The sequence below is a fragment of the Dermacentor variabilis genome, chromosome 3 (genome assembly GCF_050947875.1).
Source record: "Dermacentor variabilis isolate Ectoservices chromosome 3, ASM5094787v1, whole genome shotgun sequence".
Lineage (NCBI taxonomy): Eukaryota > Metazoa > Arthropoda > Arachnida > Ixodida > Ixodidae > Dermacentor > Dermacentor variabilis.
Genome location: NC_134570.1, coordinates 19011940 through 19038817, shown reverse-complemented (window position 1 = coordinate 19038817; position 26878 = coordinate 19011940). Strand labels below are relative to the sequence as shown.

Here is a 26878-nt window from a genome sequence, read left to right as displayed (position 1 = left end):
TGAATGAACTGCTGTAGGTTGCAAAGGCCTTAATAAGTGCTTACAGCCCTGCGACCACCGTACAAATTTACACTGGGAGTGGATACAGCTGGATTATGGACCTTGCAGCACGGAGTCCTCGATGTGGGTGGGCAAGCAGTCGCTGCTTTGGTGGCGCAAGCTGGCCATGGCACAGGTGGCATCTCCCTCCCAGGAGACAAACGGCAACGACACAGGTCAGCAGTGCTGTTGTGTTCGGTACTTTCTGTGGTCAATGATTTAGCCCACAGTTAATGCAGCTGCTGGTGGTGTGACTGACGCCATCATGAGAGGTATTTGAAACTTTAACATGCTAATTAGCTCTTTATTGACATCCGCTTGCCTTGGAGATTTTCTGGACACATTTTGTCGATAAACTTTGGCAATAAGTTTTGTCACTGCAAGATGGATAGAGCAGGAGTTTAACAGTTATGTTACTGTACATTTTCCTGGAAACACTGGTGGTGAGCGCTATGCACAAGGACGAGCTTTCTGTTTCTTTTTTTTGTTTCCTCACGATGGCGAGTGCTGTCGCAGATGCGTGGAAGTGAGCGCCATCTGGCTGGAGTTGCAAGGAACCACGTGGGGCGTGCTGTTCCTACTAAGACAGACCTCTAATGGCAGATAGAAAAGGGGTTTGTGTTTGAGTTCCCATGTAACAGAATTATGTTTTCTCATATATTCAAATTACATTCCGATGTTATCATGTCTGCAGGTTCTGTGCAAGTCATACTTTATTAATTTTCTGGCGCATTTTATGTGGAGGGCCTGCATGGATTGGGTTTTGTGTGGTTCGGGATTTTTCTCATACAGACTTCACTACAGCCGATGCCGGATTTTCTGTGACACAGAGCCCTTAATACTATCGCATTAATACTATTTCATGGTAGAAAAGGCTTCAGAGAGAAAAAAAATTTTCTTTTCACATTTGAAGAGACCCTGAAGCGATTTTGACGATTTTGTACAAACATACTAAGTCATTAGGGCAGGTCCTTCTGATCAATAAGTGATGCATTTGAGCGCTCTGTGTAAAGGGTGCAATTTATTATAAAGTTTCAGAAATGTGCATCACTACCAATCTCAGCAGTGCCGCTCCCTTAGTTTTGAGCCACCCCCTTCCCAATTGACGTAGTTAGTCCAATTGACATCAGTTCAGCGAACGATCCGATTGGCTACCCAGGTTGCATCAATAATTTTTCCAAATTTATGGTAAACAAATGTTGTTTGAAATATTTGGAATGTTGGTAAATTGTTAACAGAAAGAGAATACACAATGATAATTTATCACTACATTCAAGCACGAAGGCAAATAGATGATGAAATAGTAAATTAATTCAATAACTGCTTTGCTAATACTGTTAAGAAACTTTGGGGAAATTCCCCTAGGGCTGCATATGACATAACAATCAAATCAAACATCAACTCTGTATGTTAGAGTGAGATAACTGATCACAATGTTTGGGATGTAATAAGGTCATTTTCCATTACTAGAATGCCAGGATATGATGGGATTCAATTTCATGAGATATTATTCAACTTTGCTTGATAGACCTATGGCAATCTTGCCCGCATTGTTGTGTGTTCTAAAGGAACTTATGCACAAGAAAATGATTTCCTTTTGCAAAAAGTTTCATCTGTTGTGTAATTCACAGTATCAGTTTCGTTGCAAGAAAAGCACAATCACACTACTAGAAGACTTTGCAGATGTAGCAAAATAGATAAGAGACGTAGTGAAATAGATAAAAATAAGATAGTAATTGGGCTTTTTTTAGACCAGAAAAAGCATTCAACACGTTAGATCATGAAATACTCCTTGGAACTTTTTCTTTCGGCGGTATTTATGGAGCATTATTTTGATGAATCCTTTAAACCAAAAAATGTAAAAACTCGTTATCTGTGCAAGACTGAGCCATTAGTTCAGGCTAAAGCATTCACGAACTATGGTAAGAGAACAAAATCATATTATGTACCATTATACTTTAATAAAATGCAAGAAGTTCCCAAGGTATCGTCATTCAGAATAATAAAAGATTTTGTACACTGCACGGTTCTGAGAAGTGGCTGGGAATAATCGAAGAAAACCATGTGACAGGACTTTTTATGATGAACTTTCGCTAACAATTGCATAAAACAGACTAGAGTATTGTGTTCTTTCTATTTGTATTGTGTTCTTCTTACTTTCTAATAGTGATTGGTGACTGCTACTTTTCCAGAACATTTACAACTGTATATGATGAAATAGAGGGTTGTGCTATACATATATATTGCTGGTGTAATATGTCTGCTTACACTATTGCTCGTGCCGGAACAAATACTATAAATCATCCGAACGATGGAGGAAAAGGGAGTTAGAATGGTAGGGAGGAGGGAAGGAAATTGTGTACTTGTATTATGCCTTGTTGAAGGCAAATATACAGTGGTCCACATAAAAGCATTGATGCTTTCGCGGACTACAGGTTACTGCTTTTGGCACATATAAAAAATTTAATTTTGCTGTTGTACTTCTTTTTATTTCTTTCCTATTGTTTCCTCTGTTCTTAGAGCACAAGAATGTCATTCGGGCCATAGCACTGCCCAGTCCCGTCAAAAGCATCATTGCTTTGGCGAGCTGACAAAATATTTGATTTGTATGTTTTATGTTCTAATAAAGAAAGAAGCACTTCCAGCACACCACAAGTGTCGTCTGCTTGTGTTGCAACATTCTCCGTGTTGATGCGAGCTCTGTGGTCAGTTTTGGCCTCGAGCTTTCTTTTTGTGAGCACCATGGATCGCCCTTTTTACGTTGTGGGCAGCAAATCTAGCGATCGGCGACACGTCAAGCTGCGACATCGTGTTCCTCTGCAAGGCAACATGTGAGCGGAGTGGCTGCTGCATGTTGGGCTGTCGGTATCCAATCAAAACCAGCATCTGTGCTTTTGCGGCCGTCAGTTCATGCCGGATTATTACTACCACAATAGAGAGCTTTAGCATGTCCAGTATTTGGGTAAGCCAGTGTGAATGCAAGCGCAAGCAGACTGGGCCTTTTACTGGATGAGCAGAGGAGCAAATGTGAACAGCCTGCTCAGTGCAGCCACCTGGTGGCACAGAGCTTTAACAGACAAACACAGAGCTAATGTGGCAGTATCAAGGTGTGTTATACTTTGCTGCTGGCGTAAATTTTTCGCACGAGCGTAAGAGTGAACACATTGTCTTTTTAAATGTATCAGATGTTTTGCAATTGGTTACAGCAATAGCAACTCTTTGGTTGGCTGGTTAAGCTCTGCGCCACCAGATGGCAGCTCAGTGCTGGCTGCTCAGATTTACGCGAAAGCCCCTTCATCACAGCGGTTGTAGTATAGAGGAGCTTTAGTTTGTGCCTCCGCCCATCCATCAGAACGCCCAGCTCGCCTGCAATTACCGGAGTACTGGACATGCTCGGCACTGAGACAGAAGGCGTGCAACGCATGCTGCTTAGATCGCTCCCACGGTGTATGTTGGTCAGGCCGCTAGCAGAAAGTTTGGAGAGGCTTTGCGTTCTGGTTCCAAGACAACCGGAGTAGACGCCACAATGCCACGTCATGACGCAGAGCCAGTGAAGGCGGACTTTAACCATGATCGCTTGGTGAACGAGTTGAGTAGAAAAAGCATGGCTAGAGAAGAGGGTAACATTTAATCGTCCGTAACTCTCTTAATATGAGATGCTTCACTTAAATTGTGGCGATAATGTTTTACTGTGGCTGTACCCTACACGTCTGCAAGGTTTGTCCAAACCGTTTCAAGGACACTTTAACTACACTGTTTTTAACAACTTAGGAAACATGTAAAAAAAAAATTTCTTCATAACGAAGCTACAACAAAACAATTAATATCACTTGATTCATCTAACACATAAATGTTGGCACGGAGACCCTGTGTTAGCAATAGTCTGAGTCGTTCAGCTGACATGATTGCAATCTTAACTGTAAGGCACTACAGTGAAACCTCGTTACTACGAACATGACATTAACAAATTTTCAGAAATCCCCTGTTAACTTAAGGTTTCAATGTAAAAATATTTCATTACTACGAACTTAAGAATACCGAACTTTTCAGTACAATGATTGTTATTCAGTTTCTCTGTCATGTTAACAATGCCTCAGTACTATGAACAAATATTCAGAAATCTGGGGATTCTTACATTTCTGTGTATCCTTCACAGCAGCTGAAACAGCAGACAGGCAGACAACAAGGTGCAGAAAGCGAACATTACAGCGCACAGGTTCGAAAAACCTGAGTCGTTGCTCAGTAAAAAAGGTGCGGGAAAACATTTTTTTAAATGTATTGCGAAGGCGACGACGCATCGGCTTTTGCGAGTGCATGCTCTGCCCAGATAAGTGTTGCCTAGCAACGTAGGTGCGTCCTTCTTTTGGCCTTCTATCTGCGCATTCCTCTTTCTTTTGAACTTCTTTCTGCAGTGTTACTAGCTATGCAAGCGGAGAAATGTAACTTCTGTACTCATGGGGTGCCACACGGTCGCACTTTGCACTTTCCACACGCTGCCATTCACGCACGCTTGCACTTTGAAATAGTTCAGATGTCCGCCTCAAGTGAGACAGTTGCGGTGTCCATGGCAAGGAATGTGAAAAACCAACAAACAAGAAACATTGCGCTTTGGAGGCAACGTGGAGCTTCCTTTTATAATGTGAGAAAGACTGAGGAAGCGGTAAAAAATTGATGCAGCATGACATTAGTGAGAAAAAAACTTGGCATAAGACAATCCAAGATGTATGCACTGAAAGACAAGCAGGGTAATATCATCAGAAATTTCAAAGATATAGTAAAAGCAGCAGAAGAATCCTATACTGACCTGTGCAGTACTCTGAGCAGTCATGATACCTCCATTCGAAGTAGTAATGAACAGGTTACAGATGCTCCTCCTATAAGTTAGAAGGGTATTGCAAGACATGAAACGGGGAAAAGCGGCAGGAGAAGATGGACTAACAGTCGATTTAATGAAAGATGGAGGAAATATGCTTAAAAAGCTCACGGCCCTTTATGGGCAATGCTTCACAACTTCAAGTATACCATAGAACTGGAAGAATGCCAAAATTATGCTAATCCACAAGAAGGAGATGTTAAAAAATCGAAAATTTATATACCCATTAGCCTACTTCCGGTTGTGTATAAAATATTCACCGAGATAATTTCCAATGGAATAAACACAACACCTTACTTCAGTCAATCAAGAGAACACGCCGTCTTCAGGAAGGGATATTCTACAATGGATCACATCCGTGTTATCAATCAGGTGATCGAGACAGCTGCAGAGTGCAGTCAGCCTCTCTATGTGCCTTTCATAGATTACGAAAGGGCATTTGATTCAGTAGAAATACCAGCAGTCATAGAGGCATTACGTAATCAAGGAGTACAGGAGGCTTACATAAATATCTACAAAGATTCCATAGCTATCTAGATTCTCCACAAGAAAAGTAGAAAGATATCTATAAAGAAAGGGGTTAGGCAAGGAGACGCAATCTCTCCAATGCTATTCACTGCGTGCCTATTCAAGCTATTAAACTGGGAAGGGTCAGGAGTAAGAAACGACGGCGAATACCTCAGCAACCTTCGTTTCACTGATGAGATTGTTCTATTCAGCAACACTGCGGACAAGTTACACTGCAGACAAGTTTCAGAAAAACAAATGATTTTTGGCGGTCCCATGTGTTTCATTATATCAAGATTTGACTGTAACTGAAAAGACTCATTGACACAACCTTCACCTTTAGCCTCCAAAAGTGTCAACCCTCTTGAAAATACAGTAAAACATTGTTAATACAATTCCATTTAGTACGATTTTTCATCACCAATGTTAGCAATCAAGAGCAGTAGATACTCATCACGGAAGCTTCCCCGCAGTACTTGCCTGTCCAGCTCGTGTGAAAATGCTGGCGCATGCTCAGCATCTTCTTCTAGTGCCAGCAAATCTCCTCGCAGGTCATTGTATGTTGCATTCAAAGCTATCTTTGCCGACCCTATTGCTACTATAAGCATCCCACCTATATGTTTCACAGGGAGTGTGGCGTAGTGCTGTTGGAAGTGTACTGCACATTTTTAATACACAATAACCAAAATGCACCACCATTCTATGCTGCAGACTGCATGAAGGGCGCAACATTGTATTCCGACATCACCCACCAACTGAAGTAAATAAGTGTAACTGTACTAGTTAATTTTTTGTGTTTTTGATCACAAACGTTAGTGCCGGAAAATTGTACGAAATGGGGGTATCTGCACGGTGAACAGGCAGTAAGGTTCTTCTGTATCTGCAGATATGAATATTATTCTGATACCTTTCAAATATTCCAAAATGTCAACTCAGTGCAATCAAACATAACGTTGGAGCAAAATTGCAAGAAATTTTATCCCTGCAGGCATAGTATAGGCATAAAACACGAGATGTTACATAGTGGAGCAGGCTACGTCACTCAGGGAGGCAGACTTTTCTGGCTATACAGCTATCATTTGTGCTCTCCAAGGGTCCTGTGCATGCACCGGAACGCCTTATTTGTTCGTAATGCTCCTTTTGTGCTTTTAATAAACAATGCTTCATAACTTGCAATGACGTTTAAGAAACTAGTTAACTTTATGCGTACTAGAATGTGAACATTGTTTTATATTAGTTGCAAGAACAACTGTTCAATATTTGAAAACTATTTGATTTGATTCACTTCTGGCACTGTTTGATTTGGTCTCAAAAATTACTATTGGCACTCCCTTAATTATTGATGAGGATGATGATGTGTTGTGTTTTGGTGGCACAAGGGCCAGATATGGCCAAAGAGCGCCAATGCTTAGTTATTTGCAGTACTTACATGTACATATTGTTATGAGCCGATTCTCCAGCATATATAGAAGAAGATGCTGAAGCGTAGAGCAGACAAGGGGAGGACGAAGTGAGGTCTTTTGCCCGCCATCTTTGTTGTTGCTTCCCCACTTTTTGTCTCCTTGTTCATAGTGTAAATAAACCCCCTTTTCTGTAGATCTCCCCATAACATCTAGGTGGAGGTGCAGGGTACCTCGCGAGCACATCACAGTACTTCACAGCAGACACCTTGTGGGCTATTTGACCATGTCGACTGAGAGGCCCGCTGCTTCTGCTTTGGCTACCGCAACACCGATTGTCTTGACCCAACTCTGAGACCCTGGCACCTATAATGACCGACTAACATCATCTATTACCTCAAGGGAATGGCCTGTGTTTGGTTCCATACACACGAGGAGGAATTGAGCAGTTGGGACACCTGCAACCAAAAACTGCAGGAACTCTTTGGAAAGCCAGTTGGATGCCAGCGAGCTGCCAAGAAGAAACTTTCGTGCCGGGCCCAAACATCTACTAAATCGTATGCTGTGTACATTCAAGGTGTATTAGCGCTCTGTCGGCGGGTTGACGTCAAGATGCCTGAAGCTGACGAAGTCAGCCACATTCTTAAAGGCATTGCCGACGATGCCTATTTACTTATGTACAAGGGTTGCTTGACCACTGACGACATTATAAGAGAGTGCCGACGCTTTGAAGAAGCCAAGAGCAGCCATGTCTCACAACAATTTGTCCGTCTTTCTAATACCACTGCTACCTCATCCTGTGAAGGTGTCCAGCCACCTGGTGCTGATAACTTGCTGCGTCTTGCCCAGCGCGAGGTTGAGGCTGCGTCTCCATCGGTTCCTCAGGCTTGTTCTTGCAATGAGTCCTGCCCAGCAGTATCTCTGATTCAAGTTGGACACACACCACAGTTTCTTCCCAAAGGTATCACGCTGGGCAGCATAGCACCTTTAGACGCACACAACCCTCGGATGCTTACTATCGATGCTCTACAGTCTTCTGGAAGCCCTGATGCCAGGACTTCATTTGACACCCATTTTGACGCAACAGTTGCCCATGCCTTTTGGCTGCTCAATCTGATGACCTTTGTCGCTTGCTAGCCACTTGCAGTGACATTTTTGATTTTGCTTCACCCCATCTCAGCCAGACAAAAGTTGCGACTCTCGCAATGGCACAGGAAATGCCACTTGCATCCATAGGCGTCTTTACCAAGTGTCTGCAACTGAATGGCACGTAATCCAAACGGAAGTCGAGAAAATGCTTACTAAGGACATCATGGAACCATCTGCGAGTCTTTGTGCTTCCCCTATGGTGCTTGTCAGGAAAAAAGGCTACACCTGGCGGTTCTGCGTCGACTATCGGTACCAAAACAAGATTACTAATAAAGACTGCCGTGAATTAACAATGCCCTCGACTCTACATGGCACATGGTACTTTTCTTCTATAGACCTTCGGTCTGGCTGTTGGCAAATCACCGTTGATGAAAAAGACGGGGAGAAGACCGTCTTTATAACACCCAATGGGCTCTACCAGTTCAAAATTATGCTATTTGGCTTGTGCAATGCCCCAGCAACATTTGAGTGAATGATGAACTCCCTTCTTCGTGGTTTAAAGTGGTCTACTTGCCTGTGCCATCTCGGTGATGTCATTTTCTCAATTACATTCTCCAGTCATCTACATCGACTCTCGGCTATTCTACGCGTCCTTCGCGTTGCAGGTCTTGAACTGAACTCTGCCAAATGCCGCTTCGGCCGCCGAAAAATCACTGCACTTGGCAATCTTGTCGATGCTACAGGTATACGGCCTGACCCTGCCAAAGTTAGCGGTTACCAACTTTCCGACACCTCGTTTTGCTCGGGACGTCTGTTCCTTTTTTGGCCTGTGTTCTGTTTTTGGCAGTTTGTGAGAGATATTGTAGAAATAGCAAGGCTCCTAACGTGCCTTGTTAAGAAAGACATTACTTTCTTCTGGGATCCTGAAAAAGCATCAGTCTTCTCACAAGTGATTGGACTATTAACATCACTATCAGTGTCCTCTCACTTTGACAAATCTGCGGCCACGGAAATCTGTACCGACGCCAGTGGCCATGGAATCAGCAAAGTTCTAGCCTGCCATCTTTGTTGTTGCTGCCCCACTTTTAGCCTCCTTGTACATAGTGTAAATAAACTCCCTTTCCTGTAGATCTCCCCGTAACAATATAGCACCATATATTGCGTAATAATGAAACATTTCACGAAATCTTGTTGAATGATATCAGCACCTACTGTGCAGCCACTGGCAGGCTACCTGAATGCACTTGCAATGATTCATGTGGGCTCAACAGATACTAATCGTTAAAAAACTGGTATTACTGGTTTGAGGAAGAAGGTGAACAAGGCTAATGCTTCAAAAACATTGTCACAATAGCCCTCCCTGTCCTTAGGAGAGACTATATAAAGCTGTTAAGTCTGACAGCAGGTGTGCAGATGCTTCAGTATTTGTGTAGCTGTAGTGCTCAATTAAACTGCATGAATGCTGTGATTGCAAGGAGATACTAAAAGGAGTGCAACTGCTGCCATATTGCAGGTCCCATTGAAGAGGACTCCGACACCACACTGCCACCAGTGTCCACTGCCAGCTTCAGCTTCAATGAGGACATCTGCTGCCCGCATGGTACGTGTAGCAGTGTTTTTGTTTAACCATGACATGTTAACGGTGGCTCCATTTGTTAGGCACCACTAATACCATGCTTTAGAACACATTACAGAGGGTGCATGCTGTTTTTTTTTTACATCCACAGAACCAGTGCATTGTCGCACTTCACTTTGCAGTAGAATCTTGGTGATACAAATCCCTTGGCATGGTGAAAAAATTTCTATCGTCCAAAATTCATATCTTCCAAAAACGTTAAAAATGAGGAAAATTAAGGGGGAATGCTGCCGGGAAATGTCCAACTTATTCAAAATTTCAGATTCATTAATTCATCTTTTTTTCTCGCAATCTTAAGGCTTTTCCTTATTATATGGTGAACTATTTGGAAGAAATATGCTGCAGAATTTGAGAAAATAAAGAAGGAAATCGGGCTTTGGGAGGTTCTATCACACTGTTGATCACAACTTTCCATTGATGTAGTGCCACCACTTTGGTATTGCCGTAAACACGAGAGATCGGAGATTCTGATTGCTGCAGAGCTGTATTTCTCCATGCCGAGACATATCCGACAGATATGTGCAGAGTCTGCCGGAGGGAGACCGCAGACTACACGCACATCTTGTGGGACTGCATTAAATGTCCAGAAGACGCTAAATCAAGAACACTCCCACCGCGGCTCGAGGCAGCCGCGAAGAGCTACGACCAAGACGATCAGCTCTGGGCCGTCCAGTAGGTCCTCGAGGCACTCGAAAGGCACGGACCCAGCGAGCCGGCAACGGCGAGCAGAGACCCGCGCCGAGTAACGGCAACTTCGAGGAAGATGTAGGCCCTCGTGGGGGCGCGCGAGCGCCCAACTGCAGGCATAAATAAAGTTTCTCCAATCCAATCCAATCCAATTCTCCATGCAAGAATAAAAGCAACAAAAGCAAGCGTTAACAGAGACAACCAGCATCGCAATTTGTTACGGCAGTCACGTGACCTACAGGCAGCGCTTGTCTTGGCTGACATGAATTTGAATCACTGGCGCACATGTTTCGTGCACCTTTTGGCAGCAGTGAGCTGCGCACTTCACATGTTCCAAGGCCAACGTTTGAAGACCTGCCTGGTTATGTCGAGTTTCTTCCGTTGCTGCATCCTAGCTGCTGCATGATAGTGACAAGGACATGATTTGCGCAAGATGAAACCTGTTTGCTTTTTTTTGTGGTGGCAAAGCTGCTTTATATCGAGCAATGTGATGGGTGTAAAGGTAGAAAAATTTCTAATTGTCATTGGTCATCGAAGATGACAGAAGGCATGTAATACAGATAAGGCTATGCATGAAAGTGAATGCCGCCAAGTTTGCTGACACGGCGAGATTGAGTCGTGTGTGATTGCCGGCTCCTAATAAAGATTCAAGGTGTTTGAAAACGGGCAGCAAGTTCTTTCTTTTCTTTTATTATTATTTTTTTTAATTTAGTGCACACTGCAGTCCGAAGACCAAGCAGGATAGGTGAAAAGATTAACATGGGGAATGAACCTGTACAAGTTGTACAACAGAATATAGCAAGCATTACCATTTAAAGCCAGGTAGAGAATAATGAACATAATTAAATTATGTTGTCGAGGAAAATTGCACAGCTCTGTAAAATCACTTTTATGCGCACAAAGAGTGCACCTGAATGTAACATGGCCCTGATCTATAAAAGAAAAATATATCAGAAAAAGTTAGAAGTGCTGAATTATCCTTCATATAGGGAAATATATTTATAAAAAAAAGTTGGCTTTCATAGTAAAAGCAGTGTGTCGTCACCATTTGCACTTCATTGGCCGCAGTTATCAAGCACACGGGTGGTTTTCTCAGCAATCACGTTAAAAGATGCTATCACTTTTGTCACATTTTATGTAACTCGTCAAAGTGTGCAGCTGACAGCATTCCTGGCACTGTGCACTGATAGCGAGCTTGGCACAGCTTCAGAAATGCTGGCGGCCGTATACGTCGACGCATCCATATGCCCTGAAATGCTTAGGGAGACTTCGAATGAGCGCACAACTTCTGTGGTGCCAATGCCAACTAGCTCTTTGAGATGATCGCTGCCTGTGTCATATTGTTTAGCATGGGTGGTGTGCGAGAGCACATATATGTGCACCTGAGCAGGTGTGAAGGAGCTGCGTTTGGACAGCTTGTAGCATAGAATAGGTAATGTGGTTTGGGCGAACGCCTTTGGTATGACCTTACATTGACATCGCAATAATACAGAAGCTAACACAGGTATCAACGCTCTTTATGCATTGAAACAAAGCTTTTCGGCATGTAGATTCCAACAAGGTGTGTGTTGGATCCACCACAATGTTTTCTTTTCCCAGTTTTTTGTTTTATATCAATTGAATGGCAGTTGTAAAAGTGACTCAACAAATAGCTAACACTAAAATTTGTTTATTTATTTTATTTATTTATTTGCACATACTGAAGCCCATGGGGCTACATTAGGAGCGGGTAATAGAAAGTGACGGGGAAGTACAATACTTCACCAGCTGTGTGCACTAACACAGTAGTTGAACACAACAGAATGCAAAAATGATAAATGTATATAAACATGAAGAAAAAAAGAATGCTATCTATACATTGCCTATGGCCTTCAAAAACTGAGACATAGTTAATTCGTGGGTATCACCAGGCAATGAGTTCTAATGTTCAGTCACTTGGGGTAGGGAAAAAAAGTACTGTATTTGAAGTCACAGTTAAGTTCACACATGCCATCATGCCACAATTGCAACGATTTGCTTTTATTGCTACGGTTTCCACTGCTCTGAAGGCTGTTTAAAAGTTTGCTTAACTTTGCCTTGTGCCAACTTTTGATGGAAACCAGCATGAGCCCTTAGAGCTTCCAACTTTTTCTGTGCAGGGGGCCTGAATCCCAACAAGAACATTCGGCGTCTGGTGGGCATGGATGTGTGGGCTCTGCTCAAGGGCCATTTCCCCTCGGCACCCGAGTTTCCAGAGTCAGCAGAAGATTGTCAGAAGTGTCTGGTCTGTGTACTACTCAGAGACAGTGTGTCTCAATAGAAACATTGAAAGTTGTCTTGACATTGTTTGGTATGTCAAACTAGCCTGTGCTTAGGGAAATGAATTTGATACGAAGGCAAATATCCGGAAAAGTGAATTTGAGTGTTGGAAGCAGGGTACATTTATTACAAGCATGCAACGCATTCCACTCATTTCCATCATGGAAAGCAGTTTCCATTGTGATCCCTGGCAGCAGCCAACTTTAGGGGAATGCAATCAGAACCACTCTTAATGGGGCCCTAAAACATTTTTGAACATACTGGTAAGAAAATGTTGCCAATTTGTGGAAGAGGCTCCTGTGAACATGTGAGCCAAATATTATTGCACTGAATGCAGCAGGGAGCTTACAACCTCGTGTCAAAGAACAAAAAAAATCGCTTGCGCTAGCTTCTGCAATGTCGTCATGCAGCATCATGGCAACCAGCTGGACCCACCAGCGGCTGCTACATTGGCTAATTTCGTGATTGCAAGAGCATTCTCAGTAATACTATAATTGGTAATTTTGAGTTACACAAATGTAACATATATGTGCCTGTCATTTATTGTCATGTGCCTGTATTTATTTATTTTATATATACGTACTGCATTTCTTAGAGGGTTATCACAGGAGTGGGGTACAAAATCAAAGGCATCACGCACACAGCAAAAGGAGTGCAAAAATCAAAAGTGCAAAGCACAAGTGCAACGAATATGTTAAAAAGAAAGAATCTCAATACATACATATATGCATATATACATAGTATACAATACATGGTCCTAGAAATCACAGGTATCGTCTGGTGATTGCCTTAACAAAATTATAAAGTGGCAATTTTTGAATGTTAGGGGGAAGCTGGTTCCACATTTCAATGTATAAAGGGAAAAAAAACTATATTTGAATTTGTCACTCCTGGCGTACAGAGGTGTTATACAGCTAAACCTCAATGTAACGAAGTTGGTAAAATTGGTAGTTTGCTTTGTTTTATAGAAATTTCACTGTGTCGAAATTCCACCTTTTATGCAAATAAGTACAGTCGCTGATCGATTTTTCTTACACGAAAAGGGGCCGCAGAATTTCCAAATTAACAGGCAATCGAAAAAAGCAAATTTGAATCGGAAAGCAATTCATTTTCATAAATTTGAAAGGCAGTGACGAATGATACGGTTTCATCAGTACAATCAGTAGTAGTAGGAAAAAACAAAACAAGAACAGGTGAAGTATAATTGCACAGTCGGGGTGACCTCCTAAACAGGAAACAAATGAGGGTTAGTGCAATTGTGGCAACAGTAGCAGGCTACATCACGCAAAGGTTGTGTTTTTCAGCAGCATATAATGCAGCGTTTTAATATGAAATTAGGTGGTGGTAGCATGGGGAACAAGCAATACTGTAAAGTATTGACAGGGACAGAAGAAAATCAAAGAAATATATAAAGAAAATTAGGAACAGTACAATACAAATATATTTAATAATGTTTACATCGCACAATAAAAATACTAAGAGTTTGGTAATTAATTAATATAATGCGCCTTTGCTTTGCGCTTGAAGGCTTCAAATGCACATGATTTGATATTGGACGGGATCGAATTCCACAATGATATGCCTGTGAACATGACTGTAAATTTCCCATAGTTAGCTAAAATTTTATGAAGGAACAAATTGTGACGTGTGGCAAAATTTGTGTTATTATTAGTGAGGTCAGTATGGGTAAAACTTTCAATACCTAGCTCCATATTTATGAGGCAGAACATTATTAGCCACAGCTTATGATTGAATAACATGCGCAAGGGGAGAAGGTTTAGGCAATGAAAAATGGGAGCAAGAGTGAGATGTAAAAGGTTGAAATGTCGTCAATCGTACCGCTTGCTTTTGTAAAGCTTCTAGTTGGTGGAGATGAGTGAAGTATGTATTACGTACCCCATGATGACAGGCAATATGAAACATAACTGTAAATATACGCGTAATACAAAGACAAGAGAATACTTGGCTGAACAAAGGAGCGCAGTTTGATAAAGCCGTGAATGCTAAAATAAAATTTTTGAACAAGAGATTGGGCATGGGGGGGGGGGGGTTGAATTTTAAGTGCTCATCTAAGATAATGCCTAGAAATTTGGTCGACCCAGATCTTGTAATTATGTGATTGTTAAGTGATACAACTAAGGAATCTGTGAATAATGTTTGAGGCCAATGAAATACCATAAATGGTGTCTTCGATGGATTGATATATAACATGTTTTTCAGGCACCATGCATGAACATTAGCGAGATCATTGTTTAGTTTGTTTAGTAGTGTGACGGAATTTTTGATGGATACGAAAATGGCGGTGTCATCGGCATAGAGAAGGCAGTGGGCATGCGTTAATATTTATGGCAAATCATTAATGAACAATAAAAATAACAGTGGCCCAAGTATTGATCCCTGAGGGACGCCTCTATTAATAATTTTAGGTGAAGAGAAGGAACTATTCACTTGGACTGTTTGTGGTCGGTCTGTTAGGTAGTCACGAATTAACAGCAAAGGCGGGCCAGAAACCGCGAGCTTGCTCCCCTCCCCCTCTTTCCCATTGCTCGCGTGGGAAGGCGGCACTCGTGAAGCCACCATCTTTCTTGTGTTACCCTCGCACACTTTCGCTCGCATCTAAAGCACGCAGTGCGTGGGGCGTGATAGGAGATTATTGTACTTCTACTTTATGCGAAACACAATGCGGCTCCACTTCGGCGGTCGCACTTGTCACACGGTGCATGATTTGAGAGGTGTGTTTGCAAGCAGCTGTTTGTGATTCAGTCATATCACCATCTGCCGCTGCGGAAGTTTCCATTTATTGTCTTGGCATTTCTTTATTGCAGCAGTGACATTTCTTTATATTGAAATCGCAAACAAACAAACTTCTTTATGTTGAGGTTCTAAATACATGCTGTTCTATGGAAAAGAGGTGAAAAGTTAAATACTTTGTTATATTGAGAATTTCATTATATTTAAGTTCGTTATATCAAGGTCTAACTGTATATAGAGGATGAAAATTTCATGTGTTAGACGCTTTAGCAAACCTAATGTATTCCAAAGATGAGCATCGTTCAGACTTAACAGTAGTGTAAAACAGTTTAAGGCTTTCTGCATGACGCCACTCTATAAGGAAGGCAGGTTCAAGGAGGGAAGGCTATGAGAGTGGGAGAAGTCCTTGTCGTAATGCCAGTATATAAATCTTATAACTTTCTTTGGACAGATACGAGCTTTTTATGTCAAATGTGAAGAGACCCTGCTCGTGAAATGCAACCTGTGTAGCTTTGCCAAGTGCAGTTTGCATGCTTTGTGCGCATTGACTGGTCTGCGTTGTACAGTCGAACCCGACTATATCGAACCCGTTTACATCGAATTATTCTGTATATCGAACAATTTCTGGTCACGGTATAGTTACAATGAGTATATATAGCAAAAATTACGCTTACATCGAACAAATATTGCAGTGACTCCCGATATATCGAACAGTCAACCGGCGGAAAAGTGCCCCCAGAAGTTGGCTTTCCCTCACGGTAGCGGGGAAACCCGGCGGCGCGGCTCCATCCAACCGCTCTCCCTACCGTGACCGCGCTGCCTCGGGCTGTTCAGGCGAGCCGTCGACACTCCCCCTGTCGCGCATAGTGGAGTCTATTAGGCCACATCCTCCCTCTTTCTCTCTCTCTCATCTTTCACTTCCCACTCTCTCTCCCCTGACGACGCTTCGCCGTGTTCCCTCACTGGTTGTAGAATCAAGCGTCCTTCCTTTCTTTAGATCACTATCTATCGACACTCCCCAGCAAAAAAATGATCCTGGCCCGCCTACAGCGCTTGCTCAGACAGCCAATCAGAGGCTCTTGAGCTCTCTTCGTGCAAGATGGCGAAAGTGCGAGTTGTCAGGCTGGTTCTCTGGTTTATCGTGTTTGCGCCTTGTGGGACTTCTCCCGCAGTGTTGCCGTGATGAAGCAGCAGATTCGCCTTTCGTCGTGAAGCTCAAAATCATAAATCGCGTCGAACGCGATGAGAAGTTGGATGGCCCCGCAGCGTGCAAGATTCCGAGGAGCACTCTCGGCACGGTTAGGGCTAAAGTGACCCGACTCGCAACCCGGTGCCCGCGGCGCCCGACGCGTACGCACGGCCGTGTACAAGGGGTTCTTCATACGTGCCGGTTTCCGCGTGCTCAGTGATGACTGTAAATTCTGATGAATGCGACAAAGCCGTTGCCGGTGTTGCCGAAGTTTGGAGCGAGCTGTCAAAATTTCCGGAACATTCGAATCAACGGCGGACGACTTTGTCAGTGCAGATGATGGTGTCGTGACCACGGGAGAGCCCGGAAACGAAGACTACATCGCCGACATCGTACCGAGCACAAATGAAAGTAGGCACGTTGAGGAAAGCAACTACGGTCCTTTGCCCACATCCTCCGAAGTGATTGGTGCACTCGCATTAGTCCGGTGCTTCTGCGCGAATGCGGAAGGTTGCGGCCTCAGCTGCTCCGACTCCTTAGACAATGTGGGGAAGTACGTGCGTCGCAGGCAGCGAAATTGCCCGAGCAGAAGAAAATGCAGGACTAATTTATGCGAAACTAAGCTAGTTTCTTCAATAAAGTGATTTTATAAATGGTATGTGCTTTTATGACATCCAATTATTTAGCAGGCTTATATCGAATTATGCTCTATATCGAACTGATGGGCGTTTTTTTGCGAGTTCGATATAGCCGGGTTTGACTGTATTTGCCTGCTGCAGCACGGTGCACGCTTGCACTTTGGAAGTTTGGACAGGAAAGATGTGTTTGCCTTCCTCTGTGCAGCGTTGTGTATTGCACAGCCATTGCTCATGTTCAAGTACGTGTTCGAGCACCTGATGGCCAGGCAATGCGTCGGCACTCTTGCAACAGCTCATATTATGTGCGCAACGAGAAAGCATGCCGAGGCACCCATCAACTTGCAAACGTTGAGCTAGTGACATGCCTGGGTGCCTAGCAGCAACTGAGAGATGAGCAGCTGTGTGCAGTTCTGAAACTTTTGCCATATCCGCATTGCTACTGCTTACTGCTAGCTGCACACGTCGTATGCTTATGTGTGATTTTAAGGCTGCTAATAAAAAAATTGGACAATTACCAGCCCTGTTGCTTTGCCAAAATTACATTGATAGTATATGTTAAGCATTTATAGGCATTTTGGCCTAAGTGAAATTTTCTTTCAGTTGGCCTTTAATAGTGAGGTCATTCTATAGTCAGTTAGAAAAGTGGTTCAGAACCCCTTTAATAAATATCAGAGGTGATGTAGTGATGGAGTATGGGTACAAAATATTCAACTTCATTCTTTTGTGTGTAAATTGATAGAAAAGCTTTTACCAATCTTGAAGCATTACCCGAAAGCTTTTACTGTGGTCTGGATATTTTGTTGCAATTATGTGGATATTCCAAGCACACTTTTGCTGTCACTGTAATGTTCTGTTTTAAAGTCCAAGGGCAATAATACCGTCACCATGTGTTGTATGCTGTATGTGCAAGTGAAAGCATGTGAGGGAAGCCAATGATTGTGGCTCAATATGGTGCGCGTGAACGAAGAAAGTGGAGACCAAATGTGCCGTGTTCCATTGCGCAAAAGGCCATGGCAGATGGGGGGGGCAGCGTTGTGCTTTGGCAGCAACTCCGCGTTTCACGACCGGGCGCAAGGGGAACTGACGATCGTGGCTCAATCTCGCGCGCCATATGTGAGAAAAGCGGCTAGGCAGCACTGGACAGAGCCCCAGGCGTTGGCTTCGACTCCGCCAACAAGTGGGTTCTTTGCACAGTCATGCGTGCCGTATCTTGAAAGGGATCTGCAGACAGCTCACAACTTTGTGCGCACTGTGTTTTTGCCGCTCTTGCATTGAAGCGATAAACCACATGAATGTCACTTCATTTGTTACTGCTGCCGCACTTGCTCACACCAGCATTTGGACAGCGAGCATCCATGCTCATTGAGTGTGATGTGTTCGTATTTGCTTGTGCACGTTGACACCATGCTTGTTAATTCATTTAGCAAGCGAATGTTTCCAAGTTTATGCGGCTGATAAAGCTACCATCCTTACTTCCTAGCTGTCTACTAATTTGCTATCGCAATTGTTGATCCGGCTTTTGGACAAAACTGTGATTTTTTTTTTATTATCAAGCTTATTCATAATACATTTTGTGGAAAAGAGGCAGTACGCCTGATGTTGAGTGCATTATCTTAAAATGTAGAACAACTTTGCTATCTTGGTCTCACCATTTTCTGACATGCACATTTCCACATTCTGTACACTAATGTTATACAAAGTGGGGTGATGCATTTCCTTTGACATTTCGTGGTGCTTTCGATAGCTCTGTGCTAAGCAGTGTTAGAAACTAACACCCTACTACGTAAAAAATGAATTAAGTTCTGTATTGGCACATTGTTGTTGGTATTGCGGTACTCAATGCTTGATTGTGTATGTAGCATTTTGTGAATTCAAACACAGACTTGCTTTGTTTGTTTGTGTACTCCTTTAAAGCTGTGTGCGTAATTTAAAGGTGCTCAAGTAAAACTCGAGGTATTACATACTGCAATGTCAGGATATCTGCAGCAGGAGCAGGCATAAGACAATAGCAGCTTTACACATGGCAGCAAATGCAACTGCAAAGGCTGTGTGACATTGTTAACAGCCTCATAGCTGTGATTGTGGCTGTATCTTGTGGCAGGCCCACCAGATGGAGGACAGTGCAGCTCAAGTGGCACAGAAGCAGCAGGCAGCCCAGGAGCGGCAGCAGTTTGCCGACCTTGTGCAAGAGCGCAACCGGCCTGATCTCAACGAAAGCCCCGCCCGTCTGGTTGCACGCCACTTTCTCAGCCAATGGAAGCTCTTCCTCAGGTCAGACAACACCAAAAAAAATAGAGAGTTGGGGAAAGAAAGATAATATGTGGGCATTGACACACATATCTAAACAAACTGACAAGACAGGTGTGGTGAGAAAAGTGCTGACTGTATATTTTATTACAGATAAAAATGAAGTTATATGCCTTTATTTTCCTCATTTATTGCGTGCTTGCTTAGGCTAAAAACACAGGTATCCAGCAACAACCACTAGCATACTCTGTGGGGTTCTCCTCCATACTCTTGGGACAAAGGAACGACAACACAGTAGTGCAAACAGTCACAAGGGCATTTATTGCACCTTTCATAAATCAATGCCTGCTAGCCGAGTTGCTATCCACAAAACATGCCGATGGGCGCGCGACAAATCTAGAAGTCCGACTTACCGCGATCTGATAGCGAGCGAATATGTTCGCCCCATGCTGGATCCCAATGCCTGGTCGTTCGCGTGTACGGTCAAGCCAACGGTGGCGCGTTCGAAGGCGGCCACGCGATACAGTCTCGCAGAAGCATGGGTCGGCGCACGCGCGGCACGGCACGTCCGTCCCGCTTGCTGTCCCGTCCCAAAGAGAAAGCGCCTTCTCTCTCTGCGCCCGAGTAACCCCGCCTGTCGGCGGCGTTAGCAGCGCAACACTCGCGCCATCTCTCGCGCTGCGCTTCAACCACATCGACCGCCACGGGCGTCACGCAGGCCACGCGGCAAAGGGGGATTGCAGGAGATGGGGGAAAACAAGATATCTGGGGACGCGCGAGAGTCGCGCATCCCCACATCCCCCCAACCTTAAATCACTACATATTCTGGCGAAACATGTCACTCGGTCTAACATCAATGCGTGCTTCGCGAACAAGGTAGCACATGCAACAGAGGCCGCGCCGAAGAAATGTCCACACGCTGTCCATAGCATGCGAGCCGACATTGTCCCTGGGTACACCGCTGGCATCCGCCGGTCACAGCAGCAGCTTTGCGGACTCGACGGCACGATCCCAGGCCAGGACTCCGGAGACGACGACGCAGAATTCGGTACGAGCAAGCGTCGCTCGCGCCGACGCGCCCTGCTGGCAAGAGCCGCCGTAGCTGTCGGTGACCGCCGGCTCTTTTGTCCGCCGCAGAGGGTTGTGAGCTGGATACAAGAGGCCGCCGAAGTCGCTGCGCCAAACTGGCCACAGCATCACCATCGCCCGGGGTGGCTCGATCGTAGTCCGGAGCAGCAGCGCACACGATGTGCAGGTGACAGCAAGCCAGGGGTGACTCCAATCACGCTGCGTACACTCGACACACTCGGCAAACACTAAAGTAGTGCAAGGGAGAGGAATTCTGCATGTGCATCGCCCACGTGGTACGATGTTCAACTCGGCTAGCAAAGATCGGGCAGCTACTCAGATGCTAAGTTCACGTGAACGACGCTCGCTTCCTTGAGTCGAACGAGTAATTTCAATTCGTGCGAGGCTAACTAGAATGAGGGAAGCAAAGTACAACACCTCAACGCCAAGGTCTACCAGGTTGTGTCCCTCCACGTGCGACAGGCAGCTCCGTAAAGCCTTAGGCCTAAAGCGCCGCTACCCTGACAACAACCGGCATCCAAAAACAACACCCAAAATGAGCGCAAAACAGGCAGCCGCGAGGAGACGTCAGCTCTGTGAGGTGGTCCTACTCCGCTCGGTGCACACAGCATCTGAGTTGACGGCGCCCACCGTCCCAGACGGTGTCGGAGCGCCCGGTGCCAGGCCGCAATACCAGTCAGCCCGTAGTGGCACCCGTGGCCCGCGGCCACTCGGCTCCCAGAGCCGCGACTTCATCAGAGTCAAAGAGATAGAAGAAGCTATTTACATAAGAAATTCGGACCACCCACGAGGCTTCCGCACTCACTCGCTTCAGGCTTGCCACTGCTCCGCAGGCGCTCAGCCTCGCTCTCCCAGGATGCAGACCACGTGGCTCTCGTACTGACGAATGTCATTAAAAAAACACTTGCGAAAAGGCTTAGCATGTTGACATGTTCAAACACACTACAGCCACCGTCGCCTCTCTCAAGAAAGCACGCCGCCAACGCTAGCGATCAAAATCCACGCTAGCCCTACGCTTCGGTTCAAACAAAGGTTTCGAACGAAGCCAAACTGTTAAATCTATTGTCCGATGTCCCAAGAGCCCCACGTTGGGCAGCCAGATGTGGGGTTCTCCTCCGTACTCTTGGGACAAAGGAACGACAACACAGTAGTGCAAACAGTCACAAGGGCATTTATTGCACCTTTCATAGATCAATGCCTGCTAGCCGAGTTGCTATCCACAAAACATGCCGATGGGCGCGCGACAAATCTAGAAGTCCGACTTACCTCGACCTGATAGCGAGCGAATATGTTCGCCCCATGCTGGATCCCAACGCCTGGTTGTTCGCGTGTACGGTCACGCTAACGGTGGCGCGTGCGAAGGCGGCCACGCGAGACAGTCTCGCAGAAGCATGGGTCGGCGCACGCGCGGCACGGCACGGCACGTCCGTCCCGCTTGCTGTCCCGTCCCAAAGAGAAAGCGCCTTCACTCTCCGCGCCCGAGTAACCACGCCTGTCGGCGGCGTTAGCAGCGCAACACTCGCGCCATCTCTCGCGCTGCGCTTCAACCACATCGCCTGCCGCGGGCGTCACGCAGGCCACGCGGCGAAGCGGGATTGCAGGAGATGGGGGAAAACAAAATATCTGGGGACGCGCGAGAGTCGCGCATCCCCACAACTCGCCATAAACTTACGTCCTTATAGCAAAAAACACTCGATCCTGGATATACAGCAGAACATTGTTCATGTCTTGGGGAAAGAAATCCAAAGAAAAAAAAAACATGAACCGGGAAAACATACGATCCAAAGTCACAAAAGAATTTGGTGAGATTCAACTGGAGTTGACATTTAAGTAATGTAAAATGTTGCAGCACAAGATGCCGCAGCCGCCGAACTGGTGGGGCCCACGTTGCCCAAGACATGCAGGCTGTTGTTGCAGCTTCATAAGGTTATGTAATTCAGCCTGGGTCAACAGACTCTCGAGACAGAGTATTTTGGCAGGAAATTTTGACATGCCCACTTTTCATTTGACATGGGCAGGAGAGTAGTGTGGAAAATCTGCCGTGACTGGCGCTTACTGTTCTCAATTGCATGTGCCTCGTGCCTTTTATTGTTTATATGAGATCTAGCAACTGGAAAACCTATTGTATGATCGCAGTTTTGCGATATACTGAACGTTGGTGCCGGAAGATAGTGTTTTCCAGGAACATATTAACTGGTGAAAAAGAGGTGTAGCTGTATAAGGTCATTTTTTGTGTTCTCAGTCGTGAACGTTCTTACCAGGAAATCGTACAAAATGGGATCATGCCAACTAGGTTTTACTGCATCAAACTCGGATATATCGAATCATTGTCTACATCGAAAAGTTGCAAAATCCTCTTGAATATCCTGTGGAACTGTACTACCGAAGAGAAATGTATACACCTAAGTCTTGTTCACCACTCCTTGTGCTGTGCGGCGCCCCTGCAAGTGCGCATCTCCTAACAGAGACGCCATAAGTGCCTACTACGGTGGGGCTACGGGGCCCGAGCCCCCTCTGAAGTTTTGCCGATGCTGAATTCAAAACCCCCCACCTCCTTAAAGGGACACTAAAGGTTACTATTAAGTCAACGTGGACTGTTGAAATACCATCACAGAAGCCTCGAAACGCTTGTTTCGTGCCAAGGAGAGACTTATTTTAAGAGAAAATGCGTTCTGAAGCGTCCGCGTACCTCTAGCGCAGTTCAAATCGCCCGCCCTCCGATCGAGGAGTACTGACATCATGGTCTCATAGTGACGTTGCGTCCGCAGACGGCGCTACGGCTTTTCTGCGCAAAACGCGAACGCGCGGCCAGAAACACAGCCAAGACAGAGCCGACAGCAGAGCGAAAGCGGGAGTATGGTGGCTAGCGGAAGGAGAAACGAATTACGTCCCATGGCACACGGAGAGTCCGTTTTCGTTAAACTATAGGCTGCGGCGAGCTCGCAGCGTGGTCGGCGTGGTCTATGAGAAGCGACGAGCCTTTTCGCACTCACAACAGGGCATAAAAATGTGCGAATCGACGCAAAACTCGGCCTAGAAACGTGCTTCGCCACAGCCAGGGCTCAATACGACCCAAGCTGGCACGACCCAGATGTCGTTTCCCGCACCGCCACCAGGCGCCGCTACTATACCTCAAACTCCAGCGCAAGACGCCCATAAGCTGGTACTTCATTCTATGACGCTAACTTCGACGCTCGTCGCAATGGACCCTGACACCGACAGATTGGCTCGCCATGGTGGGCTCAACTTCAGCGATTTGAGCACCGACGAGCGCGACCTGCTGCTGAGGGCTCGCACTGCCGGCGTCGTTGCGTACTACGACGGCGGCCTCGAGACACCGGCTCTCCGGAGCAGGAAAGCAACGAGGGCTTCCCATGACATCACATGGACGTGGCATTCTCGCTGCTTGTTCCAAATGAAAGTTTCGCGAGCCAGCAGAACCCTCACGGCACGACGCGATAGCGAAACTACTGAAACTCCAAAGCGTGCGCGGCGCAGAGTCGAGCGCGCAGAGTCGAGCGAGAACGAAACCTTTCGAACACCCATATTACTGAAGGGCAACGTCAAAATGTTATTTTTTCTTAGAATCGAATAGACGTAGACAAGTAGCATTTTTTTCCGTCTTATAATCGAATGAAATGATATTTTTAATACGAGTAGTTGAGTATTAGTAACACAAATTATGAGGAGTCCTTTCGTCACCGGGCTAGTACTGGAATGTCGCTGGGGGGTCTCAAATCGTGTCATGTATTTACCTCAATTTCTCGGTTACTAAAGCTCTGTTCGCGATTATATTGACGCCTTAGACGTTCTAGAACATTGCTCTACCACTTTAACTTGAGTTTCTTGTAACCTTTAGTGTCCCTTTAAAGTGTCATTACCACAGCTCTGTTACTGCATTATTTCAGGTTTATTTTGAGTTGGCTCCACCTTGTACAGTTAAACCTCGATATAACGAACTTCAATTCTCTATATAACGAAGTATTTAACTTTTCATAACCTCTTAAGATAGCATATCAGTATCTTATATCTAACCAAACCTCTTAAAGGTATAACTTGAATTTCACTGTGTAATCACGACTTATCATAGATATTCACCTGAAAATGACCTTGGTCGAACGTGCAGAGCCTTTCAATACCAATAAAACACTGACAAATTTTTTTCTAAAGGCATGTGTCACTTCTCACTGACGATTTCATTTTCAAGCTGTTTCAAAATAAGAACTTCACTATTACTTGTTTCTTGGCAGGAGAAAAACAGCAATGCTTTCGTATTTTGAAAAAAAGAAAAAGAAAGGGTAACTCTTTGGTGACATGTATTGAAAATGTGCACTGTTTAGCTCACTTATATGCTCTGAAAACAGTTACTGAAGAGTCGCTTTCTCACATTATTTATGCGTTATACAAGGCATTTAGTTGTTTTCCCCCGGTATCCTTGGTAAGGTATGCGGGACATGGTGTTTATATTTATTCGAAATATGAAGCAAAGTTCTGAGTGCAGAGCGATATACAGTCGACTCTCGTTACATTGGACACCCTGGTAATCCATCAAAAAACGTGTTTTATCCGAAGTCCGTAATATCCGAAAGGCCTCACTTCCGTAACTTTCGTCACGATGTCTAACGACTGTATTGCAAAGAGTGAATGGCAAACATCCAGAGTAAAAATCAAACAAACAAACAAAAAAGAAGGTCTCAGTTTCGCCCAAAAGGCGAAGCATTGATTGCGATAGCAAACTAATGTTGAATTCCAATGGCGGAGTTGGAGCAAGTTTTTCTGCTCGTTTCGGAGCAAGTTTGTTCCAATGGCAGAGTGAGGGCAGGAGTAAGGTGTTCCAATGAGAGAGTCGCAGGGGATTCAGAGCGGGAGTCGGTCCGTGGAGCAGAAAAAGATGCTCCACCAAAATCGGCGGAGTGGACCGGAACTCTGCGTGACGTATTTCCTTTACCACATTTGTCTGCTGGGAGGCGCCAGCGGTCACGACTCACGAAGCAAAAGCTGCTGCACGCTTGGCGAGATATCCATTCCGCACTTTTAAAGAAACAACAGGTGAACGGCGCTGAAGAGACAAGTGACCGGTGCGGCGGTGCTGGGAGCAAACAGCAGGAAATGACAACACGCAAGGTATCCTGGGTAACTCAGTGATAGAACTTCCGCTTCCGCCTTGCTCCGGCGGCGCAGGTTGTGTTCCACTCGCGGATCTGGAGGCGTTGCTCTGCGCCAGAGTCGAGTGCTCACTTGCAGAGTCCGTCGGCTGCTCCGACTCCGCCATTGGAATTCAACGTAAGCAAGATAAGCGTGGCGGCAGCAGCTATCGAACTGACCTTCGTGCTGCCTCTCGCTTCAACGCAAACTCTCGCTTCAACGCATACGAAGCTACGGGCACTGGGCGCGCTTTGTCCGCATCACTAGTCGCTACGCGGGTGCACACTTTGTTCACATCGCAGATTGCTTTCTAGATATGCTGGCCGCATCATAAGCAGCAGCCACCAGAGTAGAGCCCCCTCTCCCTCTCACCCCCCCCCCCCCTCGTGCCTAGCGCACGTGAGAGGACGGCGCATTTTCGTCCCGCCCTCCTCTCTCTCTTGCGCACGCGATATAGAGCCGCGATCGTCAGCTGACCCTCGCAAGTCAGTTGTCAGCCTGTGTTGACACAGCAAAAGTATGTTTTATATGCCAGATTTTGAAAAAAATTGCCGCTAATTTTGTCTGCTGTAGCCAGTAGTCTGTTATAGCGCAGGCCGTTAAAAGCAAACTTCGTTGCATTACTAACATAGGTGGAACAAACTAAGGCTGAAATATGGTCCGTTTGTTATATCCGAAAGCCTGTTGTACGCGGGTCTGTTGTGACGAGCGCATGCTGTATACAGTTAAACCTTGATATAGCAAACTTCAATATTATGAAATTCTTGATTTAACAAAGTATTTAACTTTTTATAACCTCTTGTTCATAAACACCACATATTTAGAACCTGAATTTAACAAAGTATGTTTGTATGCAATTTCAATATAACGAAATTTCGCAGAGGCAGATGGTGAAATGATTGAATTACAAGCGGCTGCTTGAAAATGTACCTCTCAAATCGTGCGCCGCGCAACAAAAGTGGCCGCCAAAGTGGAACTGCATCATGTCCATATAAAGTCCAAATGTGATGAGATCCTATCGCACCCTTCACACTATGTGCTTTAGCTGCGAGTGAAAGTGTGCAAGGGTGGGACAAGAAAGATGGTGACTTCGCAAGTGCAGCCCTTCTGCACACGCAAAGGGAAAGAGGAGAGGGGAGCAAGGTCGCAGTAATGCGATCAAGTGCGCACAAGGGGGCGGGGGGGCCAGAGTTCGTGGGTAAGCTGGCCCGCGTCTCGATTTCTGGCGCACGTCTCAGCTGTGGCTGCACATGGCTGTAAGTGTGGCTGAGCGCATACGCAGCTGTGCAC

The 26878-nt window shown here is 45.2% G+C and overlaps 1 protein-coding gene across 1 annotated transcript in view; it reads left to right on the top strand.

Annotated features, from left to right (window-relative positions):
- The window catches only part of LOC142575225 (ubiquitin carboxyl-terminal hydrolase 48-like), a 100814-nt gene that overhangs the window by 39251 nt on the left and 34685 nt on the right, over positions 1 to 26878 (top strand). Inside the window, exons 18-21 of the mRNA XM_075684380.1 lie at positions 109 to 215; positions 9422 to 9508; positions 12370 to 12494; positions 19209 to 19378. Coding sequence (XP_075540495.1) covers positions 109 to 215; positions 9422 to 9508; positions 12370 to 12494; positions 19209 to 19378 — 489 coding nt within the window. The remainder of the gene's footprint in view (positions 1 to 108; positions 216 to 9421; positions 9509 to 12369; positions 12495 to 19208; positions 19379 to 26878) is intronic.